This window comes from Myxine glutinosa, chromosome 3 (assembly GCF_964187855.1).
Source record: "Myxine glutinosa chromosome 3, kmMyxGlut1.1, whole genome shotgun sequence".
In the NCBI taxonomy this organism is placed as follows: Eukaryota; Metazoa; Chordata; class Myxini; order Myxiniformes; family Myxinidae; genus Myxine; species Myxine glutinosa.
In genome coordinates, this window is record NC_136263.1 from 19632200 (window position 1) to 19657948 (window position 25749).

General features: G+C 44.4%; 1 protein-coding gene across 8 annotated transcripts in view; it reads right to left on the reverse strand.

Moving 5' to 3' along the window:
- SLC43A3 (solute carrier family 43 member 3) overlaps positions 1-25749 on the reverse strand; it is a 132421-nt gene that overhangs the window by 43083 nt on the left and 63589 nt on the right. For all 8 annotated transcript variants that reach the window (XM_078773742.1, XM_078773739.1, XM_078773744.1 and 5 more), the window contains 3 exons: positions 20442-20545; positions 15118-15264; positions 14759-14863 (listed from right to left, as the gene is read on the reverse strand). In XM_078773742.1, coding sequence (XP_078629868.1) covers positions 14759-14863; positions 15118-15264; positions 20442-20545 — 356 coding nt within the window. The remainder of the gene's footprint in view (positions 1-14758; positions 14864-15117; positions 15265-20441; positions 20546-25749) is intronic.

A 25749-nucleotide genomic window follows, 5' to 3' on the forward strand; every position in this document is an offset into this window, starting at 1 on the left:
AGGTTATACACTGTCTGGCTTTTTTGTCTCAGATTTCCATTGGCTTTGTTTTGGGTCGAGTGTTACATCTATGTTTGAGTCGAGGTCGAGTGTTACAGCCATTTTTCTTACAGATGGCTGAACGAATCTTTGTCAAACGTTCAGGGGTTTGTCAGTGGGTGCCATGGAGTGTTTTAGACAAAAAGGTTTTTGGGAAATATTTTAAAAAAAACTTTTTAAAAAACTCGATTTTTGGGGGGGGATTGAATGAATGAATGAATGAATGATCGTTTTAAGGCAATTTTCCCCGCAAGAGCGGGGGTTAGCCTTGCGGGCCCCATGACAATCATGGTTCCCTGTTTGAGGCAATGTTTTTATGGCCGGATGCCCTTCCTGACGCCAACCCTTAGTCGCCTCTTACGATGCGCAGGGATACGGTGTACCTATTCTAAACCGGGGTACACACTGGGATCATTCATCCCAGCAAGCTGGTACTCAAATTTGCCGACCTTGGAAGGATGACAGGCTGAGTCAACCCCCCTGGTGTTAATTTAGCGATCGACCGGGATTCGAACCCAGGATCCTAGGATCCCAAGCCAGCACCTTAACCGCTAGGCCAACACCAGGGGATTAAAATAAATAAATAAATATATATATATATATATTTGCTCTATAGTGCTTAAACGTTTTTAATTAATTACAGTTATATACAAGTACACACACACACACATAAATAAATACAAAACAATTACCAGACATTTGAACACAAATAATCAAAAAATCAGATTCAATAATTAAACAATGTGGTCGAAGTGGTAGAAGTTGGCGGAAAGTCTTCTTCTTCTTCCTGACAATCATCAAATATGTTAATGTTCCTTTTTCGCCTGAACAACGCCGGGTACTCCAGCTATAAACGCTTGTACACTTTACTCGGGGTACAAATACAAATACAACTTTGTGTGGGGGGTAACATAGGCTGGCTATGTGGCCGTGGCCTCATGCGGGGGAAGAGGGTAGGGGGACCCAGAGGATAATAACATAAACCTTCCTGCCCCTCCTGTACAAGGTAGGTCTACTAGTTGCCTGAAACCACACCCAGCTGTCCGTCAGATTCGTAATTGATATTGAACAAAACCATGAAGACCCTCGGAGATTAATTGTATAATAACTTCTACAGCAAGGATGGGTGAGTTGAGTGGACAGAGGAGATGGATAATAAATATTTTGTGTCACAGGTTTTGATCACAGTGTTTGTGTAGCAGTCATTGTTGTTTTTAAATGAAAACATATACAGAATGAATCCCAAAAAACAACCAAATAAGGTAGAAAGGTATGACGACACAATACAATACCACAATCCTTTCACGGATTGCCATTATGACATGTTATGACATTTTTTGTCATTGGTGACAATTGTAATAATTGTATGAAGATGTCTAAGTTAGAGGTAATTGCAGATTTGTAGTGTGGGTTGGTGTAATTGTGTATTTTACAAGTAATAAAACCATTTTTAACTCAACTGGACTATGTCCAGCTGAGTTTTTGTCGACACCCAGTGTCCGTCGTCCGTCTGTCGTCTGTAAACAATTCGACGTCTGCGCTCTAAAAGTCACAAATATTGATCAAAAGTGATGAAACTTGTTCTGCAGCATCTTTAAGACATAAACTAGTTTGGGATTGCATTTGGGTGTTGCACGCCCAAAAATGGGCGCGGCAGGACGGCCATATTGAAAAATCACATTTTTGTCATATTTTTTAGCACATATAAACTATATAGTTTGTGGTTCTATTATGCATATTCTAACCATATTGATATAGACTAGTTGAGTTCAGGGTCCCTGGAACCTCTCTAGTTTTCCATGCCATCCCTACAGAGAGAGTACGAGCACACTGATTACCAACGCCACCTATGGTGGATGGAGGTCACGTTTTCACCCCTGTCCGTCTGTGAGCAGAATATCTCAAAAAGTTGTGGATGAGTTATAACAAAACTTGGTGGATGAGATGGGTATGTGGCAAGAACAAGCCAATTAGATTTTGGTTCAGGATGCAGATCCGGCCTAATAGGTACACCGTATCCCTGCGCATCGTAAGAGCGTGACCAATGGTTGGCGTCAGGGTGATTGTCATGGGGCCCGCAAGGCTAACCCCCGCTCCAGCGGGGCGAAATAGCCTTAAAACGATCATTCATATTTTTTTTGCATGCAGATCCGGCCTATCGGCGAGACATAAAATGTAAACTGTTCAGCCTGAGGGAGGTATGCACTCGACAGAGCGCTATTCTATTAATATTAATGTTGTTTCTGACTTGTCCAACTACATTTTCTCCATCTAGTCAGGTTCACTATGTCAATAAATTATATTTCGTTCAAAATCATGGTAGATTAGCAAACCTATACATTTTTGGAAAGGTTATAGCATAAGGAAACTAAAAATCAATGTTTACATTTGGAGAGATACCTGTATGGCGGCCATTTTGGATTTTCAAAATGGCCACTGTAAAATACATATTTTGTTCTATTTCTGCCTCTAATTACCCTAAAAACTTTTTAAAATATACTAAACCTATATTTTCAGGGACAAGGAATCCAATGAAAGTATCAAGTTTGTGCTATGGGGAATGGTAAGACACGAATCAAAGGTTTTGAATTGCAAAATACTGTCTTTATATTCGCGATAAGTTGCATAATCAAATACATGTTATCATTTTGTACAGGCAGTTAATAACATCAAAATGTGTCACAATAATTCATATCACCAAACATACACAGGCAGTCAGCAAAATCATATATACACATGCAGTCAGTATAACTTCACATCTACACAGGCAGTCAATGACAAAATATACACGATTACAGAATATGCCATTTAGAGTTCGTCATCACTGTCCTGTGTGTCGTATCCGACAGTTAGTGGGGGGGCCAATGTTTTCCCGTTGAATTCAAATGTTAATTTGTGGACACTGGTTGGGTTGTCTTTAGGGATGATAGAAGTTGTAGAAAAAATATGTCTCCATTTTTTTCAAGTTCTTTATAGCGGCCATTTTGGATTATCAAAATGGCGTTTGTTGAAAACCGAAATTGTCATTATCTTGGCTTCTAAATGACCTAGAGTGTTAATTTTGGTGTCCAAATGTACATATTTGCGGATACTTAATCCAATAAACACACATTTATACACCTACATATGATCAAAAGGGTTCTTATGGCAGCCATCTTGGATTTTCACGCACTTATGCCAACACATATATATATTTTTTTCCATCATTTTCACTTCTAAATCACATAAAGGCTGGACTTTAGTGTTCAAATGTACACTTATAATGTCTTTGTGCAATATTTTTAGTTGGCAGTGTTCATTGTTACATTGAAGGATCTCCATCCTCCTCATCATCAGTGTTATCGATTCCCATGGGGCGCTCCTGACCCGTGTTACCACACACCTCTTCATCTGCCCCACACATACACATCTCAGAACAGTTGAGATGCTGAGACCTGCATGAGCAGTGAGACATGCATTGGGTCTTCTTGCAGTTACATTTGATTAGATGTGTGATGGCAGCTGGGGCTGGAGGGTCCTTGGTTGTGATGGGCACCAGCTGATCTCCTTCTGCTCTCCATCCATGTTCTGTTGGTTGTGGAAGCTGGGGATCCGGTACATCAGCCTGATGCCACACCATGGCCTGGAAATGTGCACGAGCAATGGCTTCATGTAAAGCTCCCCGTGTTGGTGGCAGCTTCTGTGCCTCTAGCTGTTTCTTGGTAAACAGTCTCCACCTCAGCTTGCCCACATCCACAACTGTAGTACGAGGCTCATACAGCTGGCATACAAATGCCTCAATGTCACTTTCTGTGTCAGCTCTCAGCTCCTCAGAGGCCCCAAGGTCATGAAACGCAGATACCACCTCAACAGAGCACCTATTGAGGGCTTGCCAACATGTGAGCTTTCCCTTGCCGGCAAACCGACCAGTCTGGTCTGCTCCCGTGAATGCATGAAATCCTGGTAGGGCTGCAGCCTTCCTGACACCAAGTTCATGTACTATTGGTTCCAGTGAGATTTGCCTCTTCTTGTTCCCCACACCCGTGATGAAGTATGTGTCTTTGCATAGTTCATGGTACCGGTGGAGTGCTAGGATGAATACATCAGTATCAGGTGACTGAATGTACAGCTGTGTTGCACCTCTTCGGACGGCATCTAGACTGTGAAGAAAGATCCTCGTATCAGCCTCCTCCTGGGAGCTACGGAGATGCTGTACATCCATGCAGTTGGAGAAGACATCCTGCCTTGAAGTGACGATGAAGACCTTGGTAGTCCCCTCAAAGTGACACAGAGCTTTCTTTGCCAGATAGACAGTTAGCTCATCTTTGGTGTTGGTGTGCGACAGGAACTGTTTTGCTGTCAGTTTCCCAATCGGGGTGCTGTCTTGAACGTGGTAAGCAGTGGGCGGCTTGCCACCTTGGCGCCTCTCCCGTGTGGCCTCTTTCAGTGAATTTGGCAGATCATATCGGTCAAACACGAGGTGGACTTCATCATACCCGTTGGTCTTGCAGTCCAGTGTTGCATTGAAATGGCCAGCCCACTGGGCACATGTTTTGACCCATTGTGGCTTACCCATTGCTTGCACTAATGCCATGCCGTCTATGACAGTCACCTTCTTGGGAGGGGGTGGAGTATGTTCAGGATTGTCGTTGTCTGGCTGCTGACCAGTGCCAGTTGACTTCTTGGGTAGATCTTCTAGGATGCCCATGAGCTTGCTTTTGTCTGTGCATGGTAGTAGTGTCCCAGCCATTGCAAAGAGGGTTCGTGGAAGCGCGGTGAATTCATATTGACCTATGGCATCCTTCAAGTTGATCTCTGGTCGTGAGCGGGCCACGATCAGCATGCGCGCAAACAGTGACCTGTCGTCTTTCAGCTATACAACCTTGTCTGCCAGTTTGTGCTTCACAGCTTTCCTGGCACTCTTCCACATCTTCAGTTTGACCTTTCCCATTCTGGCCCAAAGGTTGATTTCATTTGTGTTGATGCGCTCTGCAACAAACGTGTTATACGCTTTCTGACCAATCTCATCTTGGTTGCAGACATCCTTCTGTACTTCAGCTGGCATCACCACCTTGGTGATGATAGTCGTCAGGTCTTCACCCTCATGCGTCATGGGATTCATGGACTCTCTGATCACATTCTTCAGTCGACGAATGCTGTCTTCCTGCCGAGCCCAGACTGTGGTTGATAGGTCGTGGTGCTCCTTGCGTGTAGCTGATTGTGAGCCAGCCATCTGACGGGCTTCTTCAGCAAGCCTACTCAGCTCTGGTGCTGTCAGAAAGAACCTTTCGCGGGCACTGGCATTCTGGGTAATGCCCACAATACCCCCTGTCACCTTCATGATCCTGTTGATGTGCTCCAGTGCATGGTCCACACCTACAGCACAGAAGGGGATTTCATTCTTATGGACACTGAAGTTCCCATCCATGAACTCTTGGTAGATCTCTGGATCTGTCATCTTCAGGGCCTTCATCTCTGCAAGGTACCGGGGAGTCAGCCTGGCATATTTCTGTTTGTCATGTGCAAAGAAGTATATGCACATCTCATCCAGTGAAGACAGGTGAAGCTCAAATTGTCCATCACGGGTGGCACGGATGAATGTGTATATCAGCATTATCATCCGCATGTAGCGTCGCACAAACTTGAACAGTGGACTCTTGGCTTCTTTCCTCTCATCAAACTTTGCCATGGCCTCCAGGACTTCGTTTGACTCGAGGACAGCTAGCATGTTGTTCTGCGCGCTTGTCATCTCCTCTCGGTTGTGTAGATGACAGCTCTGGGCAACCTGTTGTGCTGACTGGGTACATGGGCCCCTCAGATGGGGATGCTCTTGGAAGAATTCGTCCACATAGAGGTCGAAGAGGGCTTGGACAGTGGTGATGTGGGCCTCCAAAGCCCTCTTCATGTGCTTGGCTTCCAGTATTTGTCTGGTCGTTGTTGGGCCATAGATATCAGCCTCAGACCAAGCCTCGTCAAGACCACTGTCCTCTATGGCATTCCCAGCAGCCCTCAGTGCAGCCATCACAGTGTGCATCTCCCCTAGTCGCAGTACCCACTTGCCTTTGCAGTCATCTCTGGTCATCTCCAGCTGTTTGGCTCGCTCATACAGGGCCATGTCTAAGGTGATCACTGTCTTCCTATCGGGACCCATGACCATGCAGTTGATTTGCTGTGTCTGTTTCAAGACTGTTATCAGTGTTTGCCATTCATGGGCTGGTGCTGCTACCAATGGCAGGGCGTTGACCTCTGTCAGAGGCTTCGAAGAGGAGAGCAGTGAGTTGTAGGCTGTCCAAGTTGGGATATCGTGATGCTTGATCCTACTGCCAGGTGGTTGTTTTGGATCGTGGACGAGTGACCCAACAGGGTCAGCATGCTGGGGTTCTGCAGCTTGCAGCTGGTCATCTGGTGGGATGATGTCGTCTTGTACGTCCTCAGCTTCAGCTGTTCGCATGATTGTGCGTGAAAGTAGCCACACTGTGTCCGTCGCAGAGTACGGCTTGGTGACATCTGGGTTTGACCGTGTCTTGAAGCTATACGTGGTACCTGTGGCAGATTGTTTGTTTGGTGCTTGGCAAGGAACAAAGTCTGGAGCAGTCAGAACCTTGAGTGAGCGGTGTCTGGCCTTTCGGTCATGTAGTGTCAGTGTTCTATGTTCATCTGTGGAGGGTGCATGTTCCCGTCGTTGGTAGAGTGCCCAGGCTGTAGCATGGAGTGTCCGCTTCCCATCAGGTGTGTCTTCATTGAAGTCACTGTTGTCCACTGCAAAGAAGACAAACGTCCCTATGCGCATGGTTCTTGGAAAGTATACACCCTGTTCTGTCGTAGACTCTATGACTGAGTTGGCCAGCTGTGTCTCCAACCGCAAGATCCGACTATAATCAACAGACAGACCGAACCCATGCAGGAAATCCAGAAGCTTCTTGTTTCTGGTGGACTGATGGACTACAATGGCAACGGCAAGCTGCTGTGGCCATTCTAAGCGATGGCGGAATGGTGCATCTGGCTCTTTGGGCTTGTACGTGACTTGGCGTTTTGACTTGTAGCCGTACATGATGTTCTGACTGATGGTTATAACATCTCGATGAATAGTGGCTGAGCGCATAGTCTCTGGCTCAATGCTCGTGGCTGGTCCTTCCAGTAGCCAGCGGAGGAAAGCATAGAGTACTTTGGGTACATGCTTTTCAGCATCATCAGTGTTCATTTCTCCTTCAAATTGCCATGGGTGCTTGTTCTGACAAGCAATGGCACTGCGGAGAACAGAGGCACTCTCAAACAGTTGTTCGATGTTTTTTTCATTTGTCTTCGTCATTGCATCTTCGACAGCTGCATCACGCACGGCAGTGGAGAATACACAGTCTGACTCGTTTCGACGTTTTGGTTTCATGAAGTGAACGTCATCAATGTGAGAGTTGATTTTCTCCTTCATGCCTTGGGTAGTAGGTGATGGGACATTGTGCACACCATTATTGTCAAGAATCCTGGAGTAAACCGACTTCAGGTCAGACATGTTGAGAATTTCACCAGCTTGGAGTAGAGAGCGAACAAGGCTGACAAACTCAATGTCTGCGGCTATTTTGATAACATTAGTTTCTTGCAGTATGTGTTCTTTGTCATCACTTGATGTCCCACTCTTGGGAGCACGTTGGACATTCTGCACCCAGCATGGGAGATGATACTTGACGTCGATCGCATGAGCATCATGTGCACTGATGGCAGCACTCAGCTGAACTTTCCACTTGTGGTTGCTGCCTTCTTCAACAGCTTTCTTCAGCTGTTTACCTGCGTTGAACGTGCATACAACATGTACACTTTCCTTAGTGACCTCTTGACAGAAGAAACAAAGGTCTCTGTTGAATGGAGTTGATGATGAACGTGTGAAGCGAAGAGTCTCGTCTTGCGTAGAACCTGAGGTACTTGCAGCGGCAGGTGCAGAAGAAGGACGTCCACACCTCTTATGAAGATGCTGGGTGTCGCCATGTTCGCAGGCTTTCTGGTGGCGAACTCTAGCACGCTCCAGGTGAGCAGTGTTGCATGTAGATCCATAACATGCCCGGTGCCACTTTGCTTTATTGTTCCTCAAGTCAGTGGCAGTGAAACAGCTTAATCGTTCGCTGATCTGTTTGAAGTCGGCATCACCATATCGTGCCCTCTCCTGGATGAACTGGAGAAACTTTGCATATGAGCCCAGTGCTGGCTCAGTCACTAGTGCACCTTGGGGATCCTGGCACTGAATGCAAAGTGTGAAATCAGTTTCTTTCTTGGTTTTCTTGCTTTTTGGCTCCATCATAGCTCAGGGTCACGAATCTGGAACATACAAATAACAAATAACAATTAAGATAGATGTGCATTAAGTTAGATTTTGGACACTGGTTCGGCTGTGCCATAAAAACCTATTTTTATCCCTTGTAGGTTATTAAAGAAGGTTTCATTCAATTCTCTATCCCCAAAAATGTACAACTGGACACCAGAATCGAAACTCTAGGTCATTTAGAAGCCAAGATAATGGAATTTTACGTTTTCGACATCCGCCATTTTGAAAATCCAAAATGGCCGCCATAAAGAACTTGAAACAATTGGAGACATATTTTTTCTAGAACTTATATCATCCCTAAAGACAGCCCAACCAGTGTCCAAAAATTAACAAGCAATTTCACCGGGCATTTCAATCTGCTACATTGGCCCCCCCACTAAGTATAGTCCGCATCGTTTTCACAGTCCGTTCCACACAAGCAAAGGTCGGTCAAATTGATTGGCAAATCGAATTGGTCGAATGGTCGATCGAATCGAATTCGATGAATCGAATCGAATCGAATCGATCGAATGGTCGATCGAAGTGATTGGTCGAATGGTCGAATTGGCCGACTGGAATTGGTCGAATTGGTCGAATCGAATTGGTCGGAATTGGCAAATGTAAACATTGATTTTCAGATTTTCCATGTAATAACGTTTCCAAAAATGTATAGGTTTGCTAATCTACCATGATTTTGAACGAAAAAACATAGTGAACCTGACTAATCTGGATGCCAATGGCATCATCACCCAGCAAATTATTTTGAGGGGCATTTACATGGGGAACCCCCCCTGCCCCAACCCCCAAGCATCAACAATAAATCTCATACAAGTCCCTTCCCTGGGGTTCCCTTAATATACCGTTCAAAATATTCCTTCCCCTTCTGTCTCTACAAAGACATTCTACAACACTATCATCCTTACTTTTTGGATTCATCTCTTAACTTTGTACGCCAACCTGGCAAACTTTTTCTTTACCTCTCTACTTTCTCTGCTCCTTCCCTTCTTTTCTACTATATTTCCAAAGTCCTTTTTATTTTTGTATACAGGATCGAGGCTCGTGAAAGAGCTAACATTTATCACACACACACACACACACACACACACACACACACACACACACACACACACACACACACACACACACACACACACACACACACACACACACACACACACACACACTATATAATAAGGGGAGCGGTAGACAAGATGGGGAGACAAGGGGAAGCACACAAACACAACATTTGAGAGCAGGGACATCGGGAGATCTGTGGGAGGGAGAGGGCTTGGGGGGGAGGAGGCATGGGAAGGGGAAGGGAGAAGTATAAAACACAAGGACACTGCAAGGACTTCCAGGAAAGAAGTTGGTATTTCAAAAAAGTGGATCTGTGGTGAATTAATGGGTGAAGAAAAGATCAAGGTTTTGGATGGGAGAAGATAAGAGATGGTGGTGAACAGCTGTTTTAAAGACCTGGAGGGTGGAGTGGGATTGAAGGGAGTGGGGAAGTTTGTTCCAGAGGCGGGAGTAAAGAGGAATGAAGGAGTGAAGGTGAGCAGAGTCTTGATTTTGGCAGTTTAACCATAAGGTTTGGTTTTTTTGGCAGTTTCCTAATCTAATATCCTCTCGATCTTCCTTCACTTCTCTCCCAATTACTTCGCTCACATCCTTTCATTCTCCTACCATCCTAAATTATCTTATGTTCTTCAATTTCAGTTACCTTAATTTACTCCGGAACTATAGGAACATAATAAAGCGATACTGTACCTCCATTCCCACCCTCTTCCCTTCTGTTCCCATACTCAATGCTAGAATTTCCAATTTCCTCCTTTCCTGTCCTGTGTACGTGTAATGAATAGATGCCGTATAAAGGGGCCACATGATCACATATATTCACATAAGGAGGTGTATTGCACGACGTGCTTGCACAATAGTACGCACATGGTACATGGAAAGGTGAATTTAGAATGCTCTTTTCAATAACGAGTATGACCTCAATTAAATCATCAGCAGACCATTCCAGGCCCTTTTCCTTTGTAAATTACACATTGTGTCATCTATCTATAATTCCAGTAATCTCTGTGTATTTGTTTGTACGTTTGTACGTTTGTACGTTTGTTTGTTTGTCTGTGACCGCTGTTTCTCGACAACCACGGGTCCGATATACTTTAAACTTGCCAGGTATATTGCTGGGGACCCGAGGATGTGCCTTTTCAAGGTTTGAAATTAATCGGACAAGTACTTACCGAGCTATGGCGATTTAGCCGTTCGCCGTTCGCTTTGGCGTTGCGAATGGACCAAACCATTGCATGTAAATAGAGGGGGGGGGGGTTCTGTGGTCGTTGCGAATGGACCAAACCATTCATGTAAATAGAGGGGGGGGGGGGGTTCTGTGGTCGTTACTGCCACGTGGTTTCAAAGTTTTTTTTTGTTGTTGTTGTTTGCACGCATGTTTTTTTGCACCCACGTACGGGCACGCCCTAGGATGTTTACACACACACACCCCTACACAAATTTTTTTTTTTTTTTTTTTTTGGCAAGGAACGGGCACCCACGTACGGGCACGTCCTAGCTTATATATAGTACGGGCATGCCCTAGTACCTTAAAACCCAAGAGGGCTAGCAGTCCAGGACTTGTGAATTCACTCTGTAGTAGCTTTTCAGAATATCATTTTGTACACATTTGATGGGCGGCCAATTTTTTCCGCATCCCATCCCGTCATATGGATTACTACGGCACTCCATTATAAAATAAGAGGCAACATGAGGACAGACTATAAATGTGTTACAAAACGAGAGATAAAGACAACATAAATAAATTTGTTCTTCTGATAATTTGCTTGTCAAAGTGGACATCTCTCTGGCCATTCTCAGAGAGCCTCCTCAGCATCGACAAGTCTGGCATTTCACTCAGGCCAACTGGCACGGTCTTCAAGCAGCCATCAATCATCTGGATTGGTCTCCCAACTCTACTGCCTCTGACATCAACTCATCCTGGGAATTCTTCCAAAGTAAACTGCTCTCTCTCATGCACAGATTTATCCCATCTCATCTTCAGTTGTCATACCCTTCCTCCCGTCCATGGTACACTGAATATTGTGGTGAGGCAGTTGCCCTGAAACAACTTGCCTTTGGAGTCAGGAAGCAACATCTCCCTACTCTCTCAAACCTGTCTGAAAGGATGTAGGGATGTTACTCCAAAAAGTATGTGCCATAAACAAGGTTGTTGTTCAAACTGTTCAAGACTGAACTCTCAAACCTGTCTCCTTCCTCCAAATCCTGGTGGCGTCTGGTCAAATCTGTTTCTGGTGTTTGTTCCCCTTCCATCCCCTCCCTTACGTCAAATGGCTACATAGTTGACACCGCACGTGACAAAGCCGAATGCCTCAACTCTGTGTTTGTCTCAAAATCTTGTGTCCCAAACCCATCTCTCTCTGTTCCCACCTTTCCCAGTCGAACCCAACTGCTCCTGGACTCTGTGTCCTTCTCTCCTGACAAGGTGGAGAAGTTTCTGTCAAACCTCGACTCTGATTCTGCAACTGGACCAAACGGCATCAGCCCACGGGTCCTAAAATCCTGTTCTGCCGCTCTTTCACACCCTCTCTCAATTCTCTTCAGCCTCTCTTTTGCTCAAGGTCATCTGCCGTCTGCTTGGAAATCAGCCAACATTACCACTTTACACAAGAAAGGTGCAAAATCAGATCATTGCAACTACAGACCAATCAGCCTGCTCTCAATAATCAGCAAGGTCATGGAATCGATCATCGCTTCTGACATCAAATCCTTCTTCTCCAATGGCTTGATCTCTGACCATCAATTTGGATTCAGACGAGGTCACTACTCTGGACATGTTGCTTCTGCTGTCTCAACAATGGATGGAGGCCCTCAATGCCAAAGAGGAAATCAGAGCTGTCTCCCTTGACATATTACATGCCTTCGAAACAGTCTGGCACCTCACCCTGCTCACCAAACTCTCCTCGTATGGTATCAATGGAAACATCCACGCATGGCTTGCAGACTTCCTTTCTGGTCGCAGTCAACGTGTGGCCCTGAATGGAATTCTTTCTTCTCAACTTCCTGTTCAGGCTGGAGTTCCTCAAGGCAGTGTTCTGGGCCCTGTGCTTTTTATTGTCTTCATTATTGATTTCTCCGACTCTCTGGAAAATCCTCTCTATCTCTTTGCTGATGACTCCACTCTCTGCCGCTCCATATACCAACCCTCAGATCGGCAGTCTGCAGCCTCTTCACTCTCTGCAGACCTGGACAATATCACGAACTGGTCAAACAAGTATAACATGTCCGTCAATCCTGAAAAATCTCACACTCTCACTTTGTCTCTCCAAAAAGACCGTCTGGACAGCCCTCCCATCCACTTTCTGAACAATCCTCTTGAAGAAGTTCTGTCACTCAAGCTTTTGGGTCTCAATATCTGCCATGATCTTCCCTGGGAAAACCACATTTCCAAGCTGGCCTCCAAAGCCAGTCACCGACTGGGCATCCTCTGTTGTGCTAAGTCTTTTCTGGGCACTTCTGAGCTCCTCACCACACACAAAGCTTTCATCCGCAGTTTGACCATGTCATGACATTATAGATCGTATACTTTCCCCGCCAGTAGGATTAATTTCGTCCGCCCTCTTCCACATTCTCGACAAACTGGGCCTGTTTGAGGTGATTTTCAAGCGTTGCGGATAAACGAGGTAGGGACGCACAGTTGATCTTTTTATTCTGTCCAGTGGCATTTTCCCTTTTGCGCCACTCATGCGCATGAAGACCTGGTGTCGTGCCTCATTTCTGTCAGAGGTTTTGAAGCCATACAACGAACATACATATGACGTGATGGCTGAGACGTCAATCTCGTTGGATGTAAGTGATCGCAATGCCATTCCGTGAACTGGATCCACCTCAAGACGCTCTAAGGGCTTCACCTTGCCTTTTTTGCAGAATGATGATGTGAAGTTACACCCAGTCAAGGCATGAAGCCCAATCATGGCCACAGTGAGACCGAGTTGTTTCTCCTCAAGACGGGCAGTGAGATGTGACACATTGATGTATCTTCGGTTGTTGCCAGAGCCATAGTCCATGACTATAAAGATATCCGCCTTTCCTATGAGGCCAAGAAGCATGATAAGGACGTCAGTATCGGAGGATCTCACAAGAATGTTTCCGCCAGTAATGTTGCTTGCGTGGAAAGCAATGAGAGTATCGGCTTCCTCGTGCCGAACTTGAAGGTGATCTGGTTTGTCGACTTTCAGCAAAAGTAATTCTTCATCTCCATACAATTTCCACCATGCGAATCGTACAGGTTTGTTCCCAACGACTGACCCGTATTGAGCGTTCCTCCATTCCTGCATGAGGAAAGGAGCAAACTCTTCCTTGAAGGTACTGTTCTTGAGGAGCTCCATTCCACTCTGATATTGAGCCTCATCTTGTCCAGTGATGAAGAACACCCGACCAATCTCTGCACCTCAAAACTTCAAGATAGAGATAAAGGATATTTGTGTCAATAAAAAAAAAGAAGGGAAATGTTATATGAGCATACAATATTGTATTTTTAAGTGGTGAAGCCGCTTCAATATTTGGCTATGTCCTTCCTTCCATCCATACGTCAAAAATGAGGAAGAACCTTTCCAATCCACCGTGCTCAATTCTAAAGGGTTCGAAAGCGCAATTCTATTGGGTTCTAAAGCATAATTCTAAAGGGTAATTATGCTGGGTTCTAAAGGGTAATTCTGCTGGATTCTAAAGGGTAATTCTGCTGGGTTCTAAAGGGTAATTTAATGGGTTCTCGAGGGTAATTCTAATGGGTTCTAGAGGGTAATACGAATGGGTTCTAAAGGGTAATTCTAAAGTGTTCTAAAGGGTAATTCTGAAGGGTTCTAAAGGGTAATTCTGAAGGGTTCTAAAGGGTAATTCTGAAGGGTTCTAAAGGGCAATTATAAGGGGTTCTAAAGGGTAATTATAAGGGGTTCTAAAGTGTAATTGTAAGGGGTTCTAAAGGGTAATTATAAGGGGTTCTAAAGTGCAATTAGAAAGGGTTCTAAAGGGTAATTCTGAAGGGTTCTAAAGGGTAATTATAAGGGGTTCTAAAGGGTAATTCTGAGGGGTTCTAAAAGGTAATTATAAGGGGTTCTAAAGTGCAATTATAAAAGCTTCTGTTCGTTTCGAGGCTTTGCCTGTTTCATATTATAATTGCCAAACAACCACTTCCTTCAGACACAGGTGCGATTTTCTCTTTCAAAATCGAGGCTAATGAAAAGTTTTCAATCAGAACGAGACAATCATAACCACACCTTTTTTCATTTGTTACATCACAACTTACGAAATGATCATTTGTTTCTGTGGGTCTGTTCAGCTCCATTTTAAACACTTAAAAGTTGTTGCAAGATTATATTTCAACACAAATTATGAGATAGTACAAGTGAAAGTTATTTCAGATTGCTTGTACCTCACCTTTTAAAAGCCGTTGTCTATGCAGGTCGATAAGACGTCCATTCCATGGGGCACAAAACCAAGCACAGCTTTGGATGATCGCAAACAGAGTGGTATACCAGGAAACTAGGAGACAATAAAGAGTTCGTATGATTAAAATGGCAGGAAGCAGAATAGAAAGGGTGGAAAAGGAAATACATGAAAGGAGCCACAGGAGACAAAGCAGAGAGGAGGAAGGCAAAGGATGGTGGATATGAACGAGTTAAGCAAGAAGGAAAAGAGTGAGCGAGGCAGAGTGGAAAAGCAATATGCAGTACTACAAAACAGAAATACAAAACAATTTGTGGTATAAATGGGATAGATAAGCCAAATTGACATACTCTTGTCCATGTCTCCTGCAGACAGTGTGGAGAGCCAAGGGTTGAGAGTGGAGATATACAAGTAATGTCTGCACTGAAGGATGGACAGCCATACGAAGTGGGACAGGAAAAGGCGAGAGCGGATACATGTCCACAAAGACGCTTCCCCTTCAAAGACATACGAGTGGATATAGTTAGATACAAGGCAGATACTTGAACTCAATCAGAGCAACAAGTAATTACGATTTTTAAAACTTGATAATATGTATCAAGATTTAACTTGCAGAGATTCAAAAATTGAAAATAAAAATATATTTGGTTGAGATATGCTGGTTGTCCAGAAATTATATTTCCTATTTCAAATGCAAAAAAATAACTCGGACATATAAGCATGCGGTTTGAACCATCTTGTGTTCCAACTCAAATAAACAAATTATATTTGCAATGTTTCCTTTCAGGAGTTTCTCTGGTGTGTAGAGTAACCCCGAAAAAGTTTGCCAATTGCGAAAAATGTAAGTTTGAACATGTTGTGGGAACGTGGACTGAAATTGAATATTGGATGTTCTGAGAGACACGAATCGTACAATATGTGGAAGTTAACGACATGTTAAGAAAAAAAACACTGAATTGGGCTACAAGATTGTGTAAACTAAATCCTTGCATGTCCATTTGTCATTTTATATTTACATTCAAAATATGAAAATAATTTTGAAACACCCAATACATCTACATAAATATACTGTATACATACACGACTGGGCAAAAGTTTTAGAACACTTCAATAAATTTTTCCAGTTTTTATTGAAATTTACACCGTTTAATGTCTCAATGTACTCTGAAATTAAGCATAGAACAAATAAACAATTGGAGATAAAAAAAGAAATCATAGAATCATTTTGTTTAACAAAATGTAATTTAAATTTTTGACTCGCAAAGTAGCCACCTTTTGTAGATAAAACCGCCGAACACACTCGTGGCATTCTTTCTACAATGGAAATCAAATATTGTTCGGGAAGTTCTTCCCAACACTGTTGCCGAAGTTCCCACAAATGTGTTGCACTTGTAGGTTGCTTTGCTTTCACCCTTCTGTCCAGTTCATCCCAAACCAGCTCGATGGGGTTTAAGTCTGGAGACTGTGCTGGCCATTCCATGATTTGAAGCCTACCGTCTTGTTCTTTTCCTCGAAGGTAGTTTTGACATAGCCTGGAGGTGTGTTTAGGGTCATTATCTTGCTGTAGGATGAACCCCTGACCAACTGGGCGTATACCAGAGGGTATTGCATGGCGCTGCAAAATGCAGTGGTAGCCCTTTTAGTTCAGGGTGCCAGTCAATCTGTGCAAGTCGCTGACTCTGGATCCAGCAAAAGAGCCCCAGACCATCACGCTTCCTCCTCCATGTTTGACAGTTGGTGTCAAACACTGAGGAACCATCCTTTGGCCTACTCCACGGCATACAAAAACCCTGCGTGATGAACCAAAGATTTCAAATTTTGATTCATCGGTCCATAAGACCTTCTTCCAGCCTTCAGGAGTCCACTGGCGGTGCTTCATGGCCCAGGCAAGCCTCTTTTCCTTATTTTGCCATCTTAGCAATGGCTTTTTTTACTACCACTCGACCTGTCAAACCTGCAGCTCAAAGTCTTCTCTTCACAGTTGAAACTGAGACTTGCTTACTTCGACCAGTGTTACGCTGTGCTTGAAGCTGTTGTCCTGTGAGCCGCCTATCATGCAAGCTATTGACTCTCAGAAACTTGTCTTCTGATTCTGTTGTGGCTTTGGGTCTGCCAGACCTCTTCCTGTCAGAGTTTCCTCCAGTTGTCCAAATAATGCTTCAGAGGGTGTAATGACAGTCTGTTCCAATACTGCTTTCATACAGACATGGGGTTTGTAATCAAGTAATCAGCAGAGGATGGGACACCTGTAGGAATTGTTTGCATCAACTTTCAAGGCTTAATTTACTTACATTGCTGCAGAACAGGGGTAAATTGTTAATCCATTACATGTTCCCTGAAGAAGGCCTTTTTTTTACTCCTGCCAGGGAGTAATGCATTCGATCATGTCCGTGTGTTTGTAAACAAGATATCTGGAAAAGTTCTGAACGGATTTGGATGAAAGTTGGTGGGATGATTGCCCTTGGGATAAGGAAGAATTGATTAGTTTTTGGTGAAGCTCAGGATATTATTCTGGATCCAGGAATGTTTCGAAGGATTTTTTACCATTGGAAGATAGGACTCAGCAGCGGCCACTCACGGCGGGAGTATGCGCTCTCTACTGAGTGGCGTTCTAGTTTTACAATATAACTGTGCAATTTACATTATTTTCCCGTTTTTGCTAACCTAAACTTTTTTCTTTTTAACCTCGAGCAGTTTACTGCTTACCTTTGCACCATTTCAGGTTATTCACTGGACTTGAATTGCTTAAATTTCAATAAAAAACTGGAAAAATTGAGGTGTTATAAAACTTTTGACTGGTACCGTATACAGTCACGTGAAAAAGTAAGTACACCCCATGTAAATAGCCATTAGATTGGCCGTGGCCATTAGCGGCCCTCGGGCCTCTAATGGCTATGTCGGGCTGCTAATCATTGATGTCGGGCCAATAAAAAAGTATAACGCCCTACAAAATCATGTTATTGTTATATTAGAGCGAAGGGTGTACTTACTTTTTCCACATGCAAAATTTGTATTTGTGTTTATTTAAATTATACAATGGACTACAAAATGTAAATGTTTCATGATATTTGTTGTATTATATCACCTTTATCTATCAATATTGTTGAAATGAAGATCAAATAGCTGTATGTTGAAATATGTTGAAAAAGTCAAAACTTTACATGGGGTGTACTTACTTTTTCACGTGACTGTATATGTATATATTGTTATGTCGTTGGGTAGGGCATATATAGATCCAGGTAGATCTGCAGAGGTAGGTGCTTCGTCTGTCGTGCTAGAGAATCTCGATGTAATAAGTTCTGTGTAGGCGGATTGTTCGGATTAAGGTGTATCTTCGTCCCCATTACGAGGAATGGGGCATGTTAAATAGTTCTAGGAATTATGCTAATTCCCACGTGTGTGAAACCTTTGTGATAATTCTGGTGTCCCTTATGGCAATACATCATACATTAGTTAGGCCCATGAGTGCACACATTCATTAATTCCCCCTCCGCCACAATGACTGACCGGACGAACAGACCGGAAGCGGCCGCGCACAATGCCGGTATGATGAGCAGACATCGTGCTAGGCAGGCTGAGGCCACGCCCACTTTGCGCATGATTGGTCAAAAGGGTTTTGATGGGAAGATCACACCATGGGGTAAGAAGCTGCCCACTGATTGGTGGAAGGAAGGTGGAAGGAAGCGGCAGACTGATTGGCGAGCGACCGATGACACCATGGCCAATCAGTGCGGAAGGCGCAAAACCACTACCAAGAAGCTACGCACTGGTTGGAGGAGAAGCGCTGGTGATGTGAGCAGGTGCGAAAGGGTAGAAGGAAACGACAGACTGATTGGGAGAGGGAGAGACCTGACGTCAGCCGACGAGCAATAAAACAACTGGCTCGCCGACATTTCCTTCTCGTTTTGGCTTCCTTCCTGCTCGGACCTCTTCCCTGTTTGCCTTTCGTTCCCGTTTGGACCTCTTCCCTTTGCCCTCTTGCGTTGGACCTGTCCCTTTGCGCTGGACCTTCTCTTGTGTTGGACCTCGTCCCGTTTGGACCCTCACTTGTTGAACGTTGGAAAGACGTTGGCGCGCCGACGATCCTCTTACCCGACATTCACGCACGGACCTCGCCAACGATCACATGGGGACGCGAGGCTTGCCATGCAGTGGCATACGTGGGCCTGGTGGAGCGCGAACGGGGACGGAACGAGGCCTACTCCCCACCAACATCGGAGCCGCGGCCGGACGACTACGCTCGGAGCCGGACCATCCCGGACGATTCCTGACGGACGCTGACTGCCAGACAGAGATAAGTCCCCATGAAAGAACACGACGTTTTATTTTATTCTCCTTTCCTTTGTCTTGTAGTTGAAGTGAGGTGTGCGGGATCCCGATTTAGGAGCATTATTTATCGTTCATTGTTCTCGGGTTCCGTAAAATAAACGCGTTTCTTTTTGTACATTTAATTTGGTGTTCGCTTGATTTAATCTCCACAGGTTTGAGGGCTGCCGTCGGAACCGTGAGGTAAGGAACTTCAGCATCCTCACCACCCTCCTTATCCTCCGCCCTCCCCGCGTGTATGAACTCTGCCATATTTGAACTGAATGCCTTCGGAGTTAAAGCTTGCTCGGTTAATCTGTTTCCTTGGTCGGTTTTTAAATCGCAAGGAACACGACAATATACTCGTATGTATATATAAAGATGAGTGAGCCAGTTCCAGAGGCAGAAATGCAAGCCCAAACCATGACACTACCTCCACCATGCTTCACAAATGACATAGTATGTTTTGGATCAAATACAGTTCCTTGCTTTCTCCACTTTCACGTTTCAGTTGCTTTGGTAAAGGTTTATCTTGGTCTCATCTGCCCATAAAACGTTGTTCCAGAACTTTACTGGCTCATCTCTGTATTTCTTGGCAAATTCAAATCTGGCCTTTCTTTTTCGATGCTGATGAGAGGTTTGCATCTTGCAGTGTAGCCTATGTAATTCTGCATCTGAAGACTTCTGCAAACGGTAGATTGTGATTCTTTCACCCCTGCACTCTGGAGGTTCTTGATGTCACCGACAGTGGTTTTAGCGTTTTTCTTCACAGCTCTGATGATTTTTCAATCATCACATGCAGTCGTTTTCTTCAGCCGCCACATTTTCCCTGAGTAAGGTATATACTTACATAGGTTAGAATGAGCAGCTCGGCAAGATCTCTCGATTTCTGGTGTTTTTAGATGGTTTTTTTTTAACCCCAAAAAGATAAACCGATTTGAAGGTTTTCAAATCCAGGGATCAAAACTGAGCTCCATGTATGGGCAGATGAGGGGAGTATGACAAAAACCATCGTAATGGCCGCTAGAGATGCGTATAAATCCTTGGAATCTGAGGGTTTTTTAATATTAAAAAGAATGGAGAGAGAGGGGAGAGGGCATCAAAGATTTCTCTATGAACCAAACCTTGGGTGGCTAATTGGATAGAAATTAGTGGGTGATGAGAGTTGCACCATCAGAGAGAGCATAAAAACGATTCAGACATTTTTTATGATACAATTTTAACGAGAATAATTCTGCAAATTTTTTTTTTTTTTATAACAATGAAACTTTGGAACAGTTTCACCAACTCTCTCATCACTGACATGATAACAATAATAACAATAATAAATTTTATTTATATGACTTTTAAGAGCATTGTTTCGACAAACCAGAACCAGTAGGTGATGGGGCTTGCTGGGTTTCAAGTGGTGCTTGTGCTTGTCCCTCCTCAGCCTCTTCATGCAAATCATGTTTGAAGAACAACAGGGATAAACTGAGACAAAAACACAGCCATAGTTTGTGAACTTGTTTATGAACGTGCATTCGTCACAATTAAGGTTGATGTCTGTTTAGTCACATTGACTATCTCAAACTTTAACTTATCATTACCTTATGTAAAATGGAAGCAGCATCACACAAATCCAATCAACACCAGCAACCCACTCCAAGAGCAAACCAAAACGTCAACCAAACTAAATATTGATAAAAGATTAAAATTTCATGAAAAAACAATCCCACAAGAAACCAGCTCAAAAGTATGAAATGTGATCCTGTTGGGTCCTATCCCACACTGAGCCCAGCCCTAAACCCAGTGGTCAACCATTAGCGTCCGAAACGTTGAAAATTGTCTCACGATAACTCATTTCAAGACCAACTCAGGTCTTTGAACTCAACCATAAGCCTCAGTTAGTGTTATTTTTTAAACCTCAAATATTGGTTACACATGAAACAACAACAACAACAACAACAACAACGACATTTTAAGGCCACTTTCCCTGCTAGAGCGGGGGTTAGCCTTGCGGGCCCCATTACAATCTTACTCCATTTTGCCCAATTTTCTACATCTCCCCTTGCCCACATTTCTTCTTCCACCATCTTTAACCAAGTCTTTCTCGGTCTTCCCCGTCCTCTACTTCCTTCTACATTCATTTCCATCACTCTTCTCAACCAGTCACTTTCATCCTTCCTCAACACATGACCAAACCATCTCAACCTGTTCCTCTTCACAGCATCAATCACAGGCTCTATTCCCATCATCTTTCGCAATTCATCATTTGTCTTCCTCTCTCTCAACGATACTCCGCACATCCACCGAACCATTCGCATTTCCACCCTTTCCAGCCTTCGTTGCTGCTCTACGTTCATTACTCATGTCTCGCTCCCATAAATCATAACACTTCTTACACATGCAGCATACACCTTTCCCTTCAGCTTCAACGACACACCCCTCCTCATCAGCACGCCACTCAGTTCCCAAAACGTCTTCCATGCACATCTCACTCCAGCAACCGTTGCCAAGTCTGATCCACCTTCTCCATTTATCATGTCTCCTTGGTAGCAGCTCTCTCTGTGTACACCTTGCACTTGAATGTAGCTGCCACACTGGTTAATGACCCTCTCAAACCACTACATTTTTGATGAACCCACTCAGCGCACATTGTACATTGAATGGAGTTCACTACGGCACCCTTCCTGCACACAGCACACGGCCAATTCCCAGTTCTTTCCACCTCACCACATGCTTTACCACTTGCCATCACCTTCGTCTTTCCGATATTCACCTTCAGACCTTTCACCTCCATACATTCCTTCCACTTGTTCATCTTCTCTATCAGTCCTTCCATACTCTTGGTGGATGGTTCCACATGAAAGCTGGTCCTAAACTCCGATCTATAACCAAAGGCCTAATTTCTAATCGATCACCATCAGACTGGGTGTTGTAATGGTTAAAGCATCTGCTCCGAGTCTGGGAGGTCAGTAGTTCAAACCCCCAAAGTCATACCAAAGAGTTTAAAAATGGTATGTGCCGCATCCTTGCTTGATATTCATCATTTTAAAATGTAAAGAGCATGGACGAATACCACAGGCAGGTATCAACGGAGAGGAGGATATTCCTCATTAGAAAATGCTCCGCTCATTGCGGTGAGAAAGGCAGTGCCATTATTGTGACGTCGCTGGTGGGTACCAGGAAGTGATCACACTCCGGGAAGTGATAGCACTTCCCCCAAGCTCAGTGGCTGTGTTTGTCTCATCTGAAAGTCTTGTGTTGTGTCACGTATGTTTGTCTGTCGGTCCATGTGTGTGTGTGTGTGTGTGTGTGTGTGTGTGTGGCAGCTCCACCATGAGCCTGATAATGAAAAGTACACATAAAAAGTGGCAGAATGCAAAGTCCTAACATGTCGACTCAAATGTACATTCAATAAGAAAAATAGGAACACCTTCCAAATTTTGACTTTGCAATAAATAATCTATTCAACTCCTTTCTCATGTTCTTTATGGGGAACCGATAACGAATGAAAAGATGGATTTCATATTACAGATGACAAAGGTTGACAAAGGTCGCAATCTATACACAAAGAATTAAGTTAAGCACCCCCCCCGTTTTTTTACAACCTCGCACATTACAAGTTTGTTGTCGTCAAAACAGTGTAATATACCCATGATATTGCTATATTTTCTGGAGAAGTGATATTATGGTCACATAAAAACATAACAATCATGCCGTTTTCAATATTTTATTCTGAATAATTTAAGGTGAAATTTTTTGGGAATTTTAGGCATATTTTCACCTCAATTTAAGTATGGAGCTATAGGTCCATCACGGACAGTGTGGATGACGTTTATGTTTTCTAACGTACAGTCATTGTTCTGAGAAGACCTCTAGCGATCTTTGCGTCAATAACGTGTGTAGGACCCACGTGATCGGATCACTGACTCAACCCTACGTCTCATAGACCCTGTAAGCCGTCGTATGCGTTGCTGTGGCAGGTTGTTCCATTCCCGATGTAATGCACGTTCCAATTCATCCAGATTGGCTATTGGAGGGACCATCTTCGCAATTTGTCGTCCCAACATGTCCCAAACGTGCTCGAGGGGGTTCAGGTCAGGACTGTACGCAGGCCAGGGGATGGTTGTCACAGCACCTTGCTCCAGCAAGGCTCAGACGCGTCTCGCACGGTGAGGCCTGGCGTTGTCATCCATGAAGATGGGTCTGCTGGCGAGGGTGTGGTCATCGAAGTGCGGGATTACGGTGGTATTCAGGATTTCCTCGGCATATCGCTCTCCGTTGAGGTTACCTCGCACAGTTATCAGGTCCAACTTACAGTCATGGGAGAAGCATCCCCAGACCATAATCGAGCCACCACCAAAGGGTACCGTTGGTTGAATGTTTTTAGGTGCATACGCGGTGTTTTTGTGGCGCCACACCCGAACACGCCCATCTGTCACGTACAGCAAGAACCGGCTTTCATCCGACCAATGAACTCGCCTCCAAGACCGGATGTTCCATCCACGTCGCGCTAGGCACCATGCCAAACGCTCCCTCTGATGTCGTTCGAGTAGCCTTGGACGCTTGATCACTCGTCTTGACCTTAAACCGGCCGATTTCAGGCGGTTCCTCACGGTACGGTGACATAGCCTTCTGTTGGGCAGCCAGTTGTCCTTCAGGAAATGGCTCGAGGCGAAGGGATATCGTCGCACCAGTCTCAAAAGCGCTCTATCTTGGCGGACTGTTGTCACGCGAGGTCTTCCAGACCTTGGGCGGTCCTTCACCGCATCCGTTTCCTGGTGTTTCTGCACCAACCGACTGATCACCGAATGGTGGTAACCAAACGTTCGAGCTACAGCTTTTCTGGACATTCCGGACTCGATCATGCCTATTATCCGCCATCGTTCTCCGTCCGACAACCGTCTACGAGCCACCATTACGAGAAAATGACCATGTAACCCCCACACGAGCTCAGGCGTGACTTGCAATAACCCGTGATGATAGTGCATTTACAGAAAATCACGACCACGTGGATGATAACACGTGCTGCACGAGCGATGGGCGTCACAGATGAGTGCACTCATCTGCATTTCATCAATGGATAATTGCTAATGTCATACCAATCATTATTTGATCTCACATACCTTAGAATATATGCCAATGTATACATATACACAAAGAATATATATTAGGGGGTGCTTACCTTAATTCGTTGTGTAGGGGTGCTTAACTTAATTCTTTGTGTATATTTCAAACATGTAAAACACCATGATTGGTAGACAATGGACAAACAAATAGAAGAAATGAGATTTTAACATGGGTTATCTGCATGTTATAGATGTTATGTTATGTTATGTTAAAGAGAACCATGACAATTACAACTACATATGGGCAGGGTACAGCCCGAAGTGGAGATCGGTTTCTGAGGTTTGGGACATGGAATGTAGGAACAATGACAGGGAGATCAGGAGAAGTGGTGGAAGTATTGGTCAGAAGAAGAGTGGACATATGTTGTGTGCAAGAGACGCGATGGAAGGGAAGTGGTGTGAGAATGGTGAAGGCTAGGCAGGGACAGAAATACAAGTTTATGTGGCAAGGGTGCCCGGAGGGCGTGAATGGTGTTGGTGTCCTGTTTTCTGAGGAGTTTGTAGACAGTGTGGTGAGTGTGACGAGAGTGAGTGAAGGTTGATGATGGTGAAAATGATGATTGGAAAGCTCTTGGTGAACATGATCTCGGGATATGCTCCGCAGGTTGGTCGGAGCGATGAAGAGAAGGACAAGTTCTGGTGTGCGATAGAGAAGCTGATGGAAAAGGTGAAAGATGAGGAAGTTGTTGTGGTAGGAGGAGACCTAAATGGACATGTGGGAAGGAGTATGGACGGTTTTGAGGGAGTTCATGGGGGTTACGGATATGGTGTGAGAAATGGAGAAGATGAAAGGATTTTGGAATTGCTGATGGAGTTGATTTGTAATACTCAGTTCCAGAAAGAGGATAATAAGCTTGTTACATACACGTCAGGTGGGTCGACGACAACCGTTGACTACCTGATGGTGCGTAGGCGAGATAGGGGGCACCTCCTGAACACAAAGGTGATCCCGGGGGAGGAGGCTGTTTCACAGCACCACTTGGTTGTCTGCGACATAAGGGTGAAAGGTGCGAGGAGAGCTCGGCGGGTGAAGTACCAGCCGAGAATGAAGGTGTGGAGGTTGAAAGAGGTGACAGTAAGGGAGGCATTAAAAGAGAGGCTGAGTAGGGTCGAGGATGATGTGGTTGAGATTGAAAGTGGTTGGATGTCAATGAAAGCTAGTCTGTTGGGAGCCGTTGGTGAGGTATGTGGATGGACAAAAGGACCACCGAGGCACTCGGAAACATGGTGGTGGGATGATGAAGTTGGAAAGAGGATTGACGAGAAGAGGAAGAAGTTCAAGGCGTGGCAGAAGGCGAAGGGTACGGGACCAGAAACAGCAGAGCATGAAAGTTACAAGGCAGCCAGGAAGGCTGCAAAGAAAGAGGTAGCAAAGGCGCAGGAGGCATGTCGGAAAATGTTCGGAGAACGCTTGGATTCGGAAGAGGGTCAGAAAGCAGTATTCAGGATTGCAAAGCAGATAGCGAAAGAGGTGTGATGTGATGGGGGTGAGTTGCTTGAAGGATGAAGTGGGACAAATCGTTGTCGACCCAGATGGAATTAAAGGAAGATGGAAAAGATATA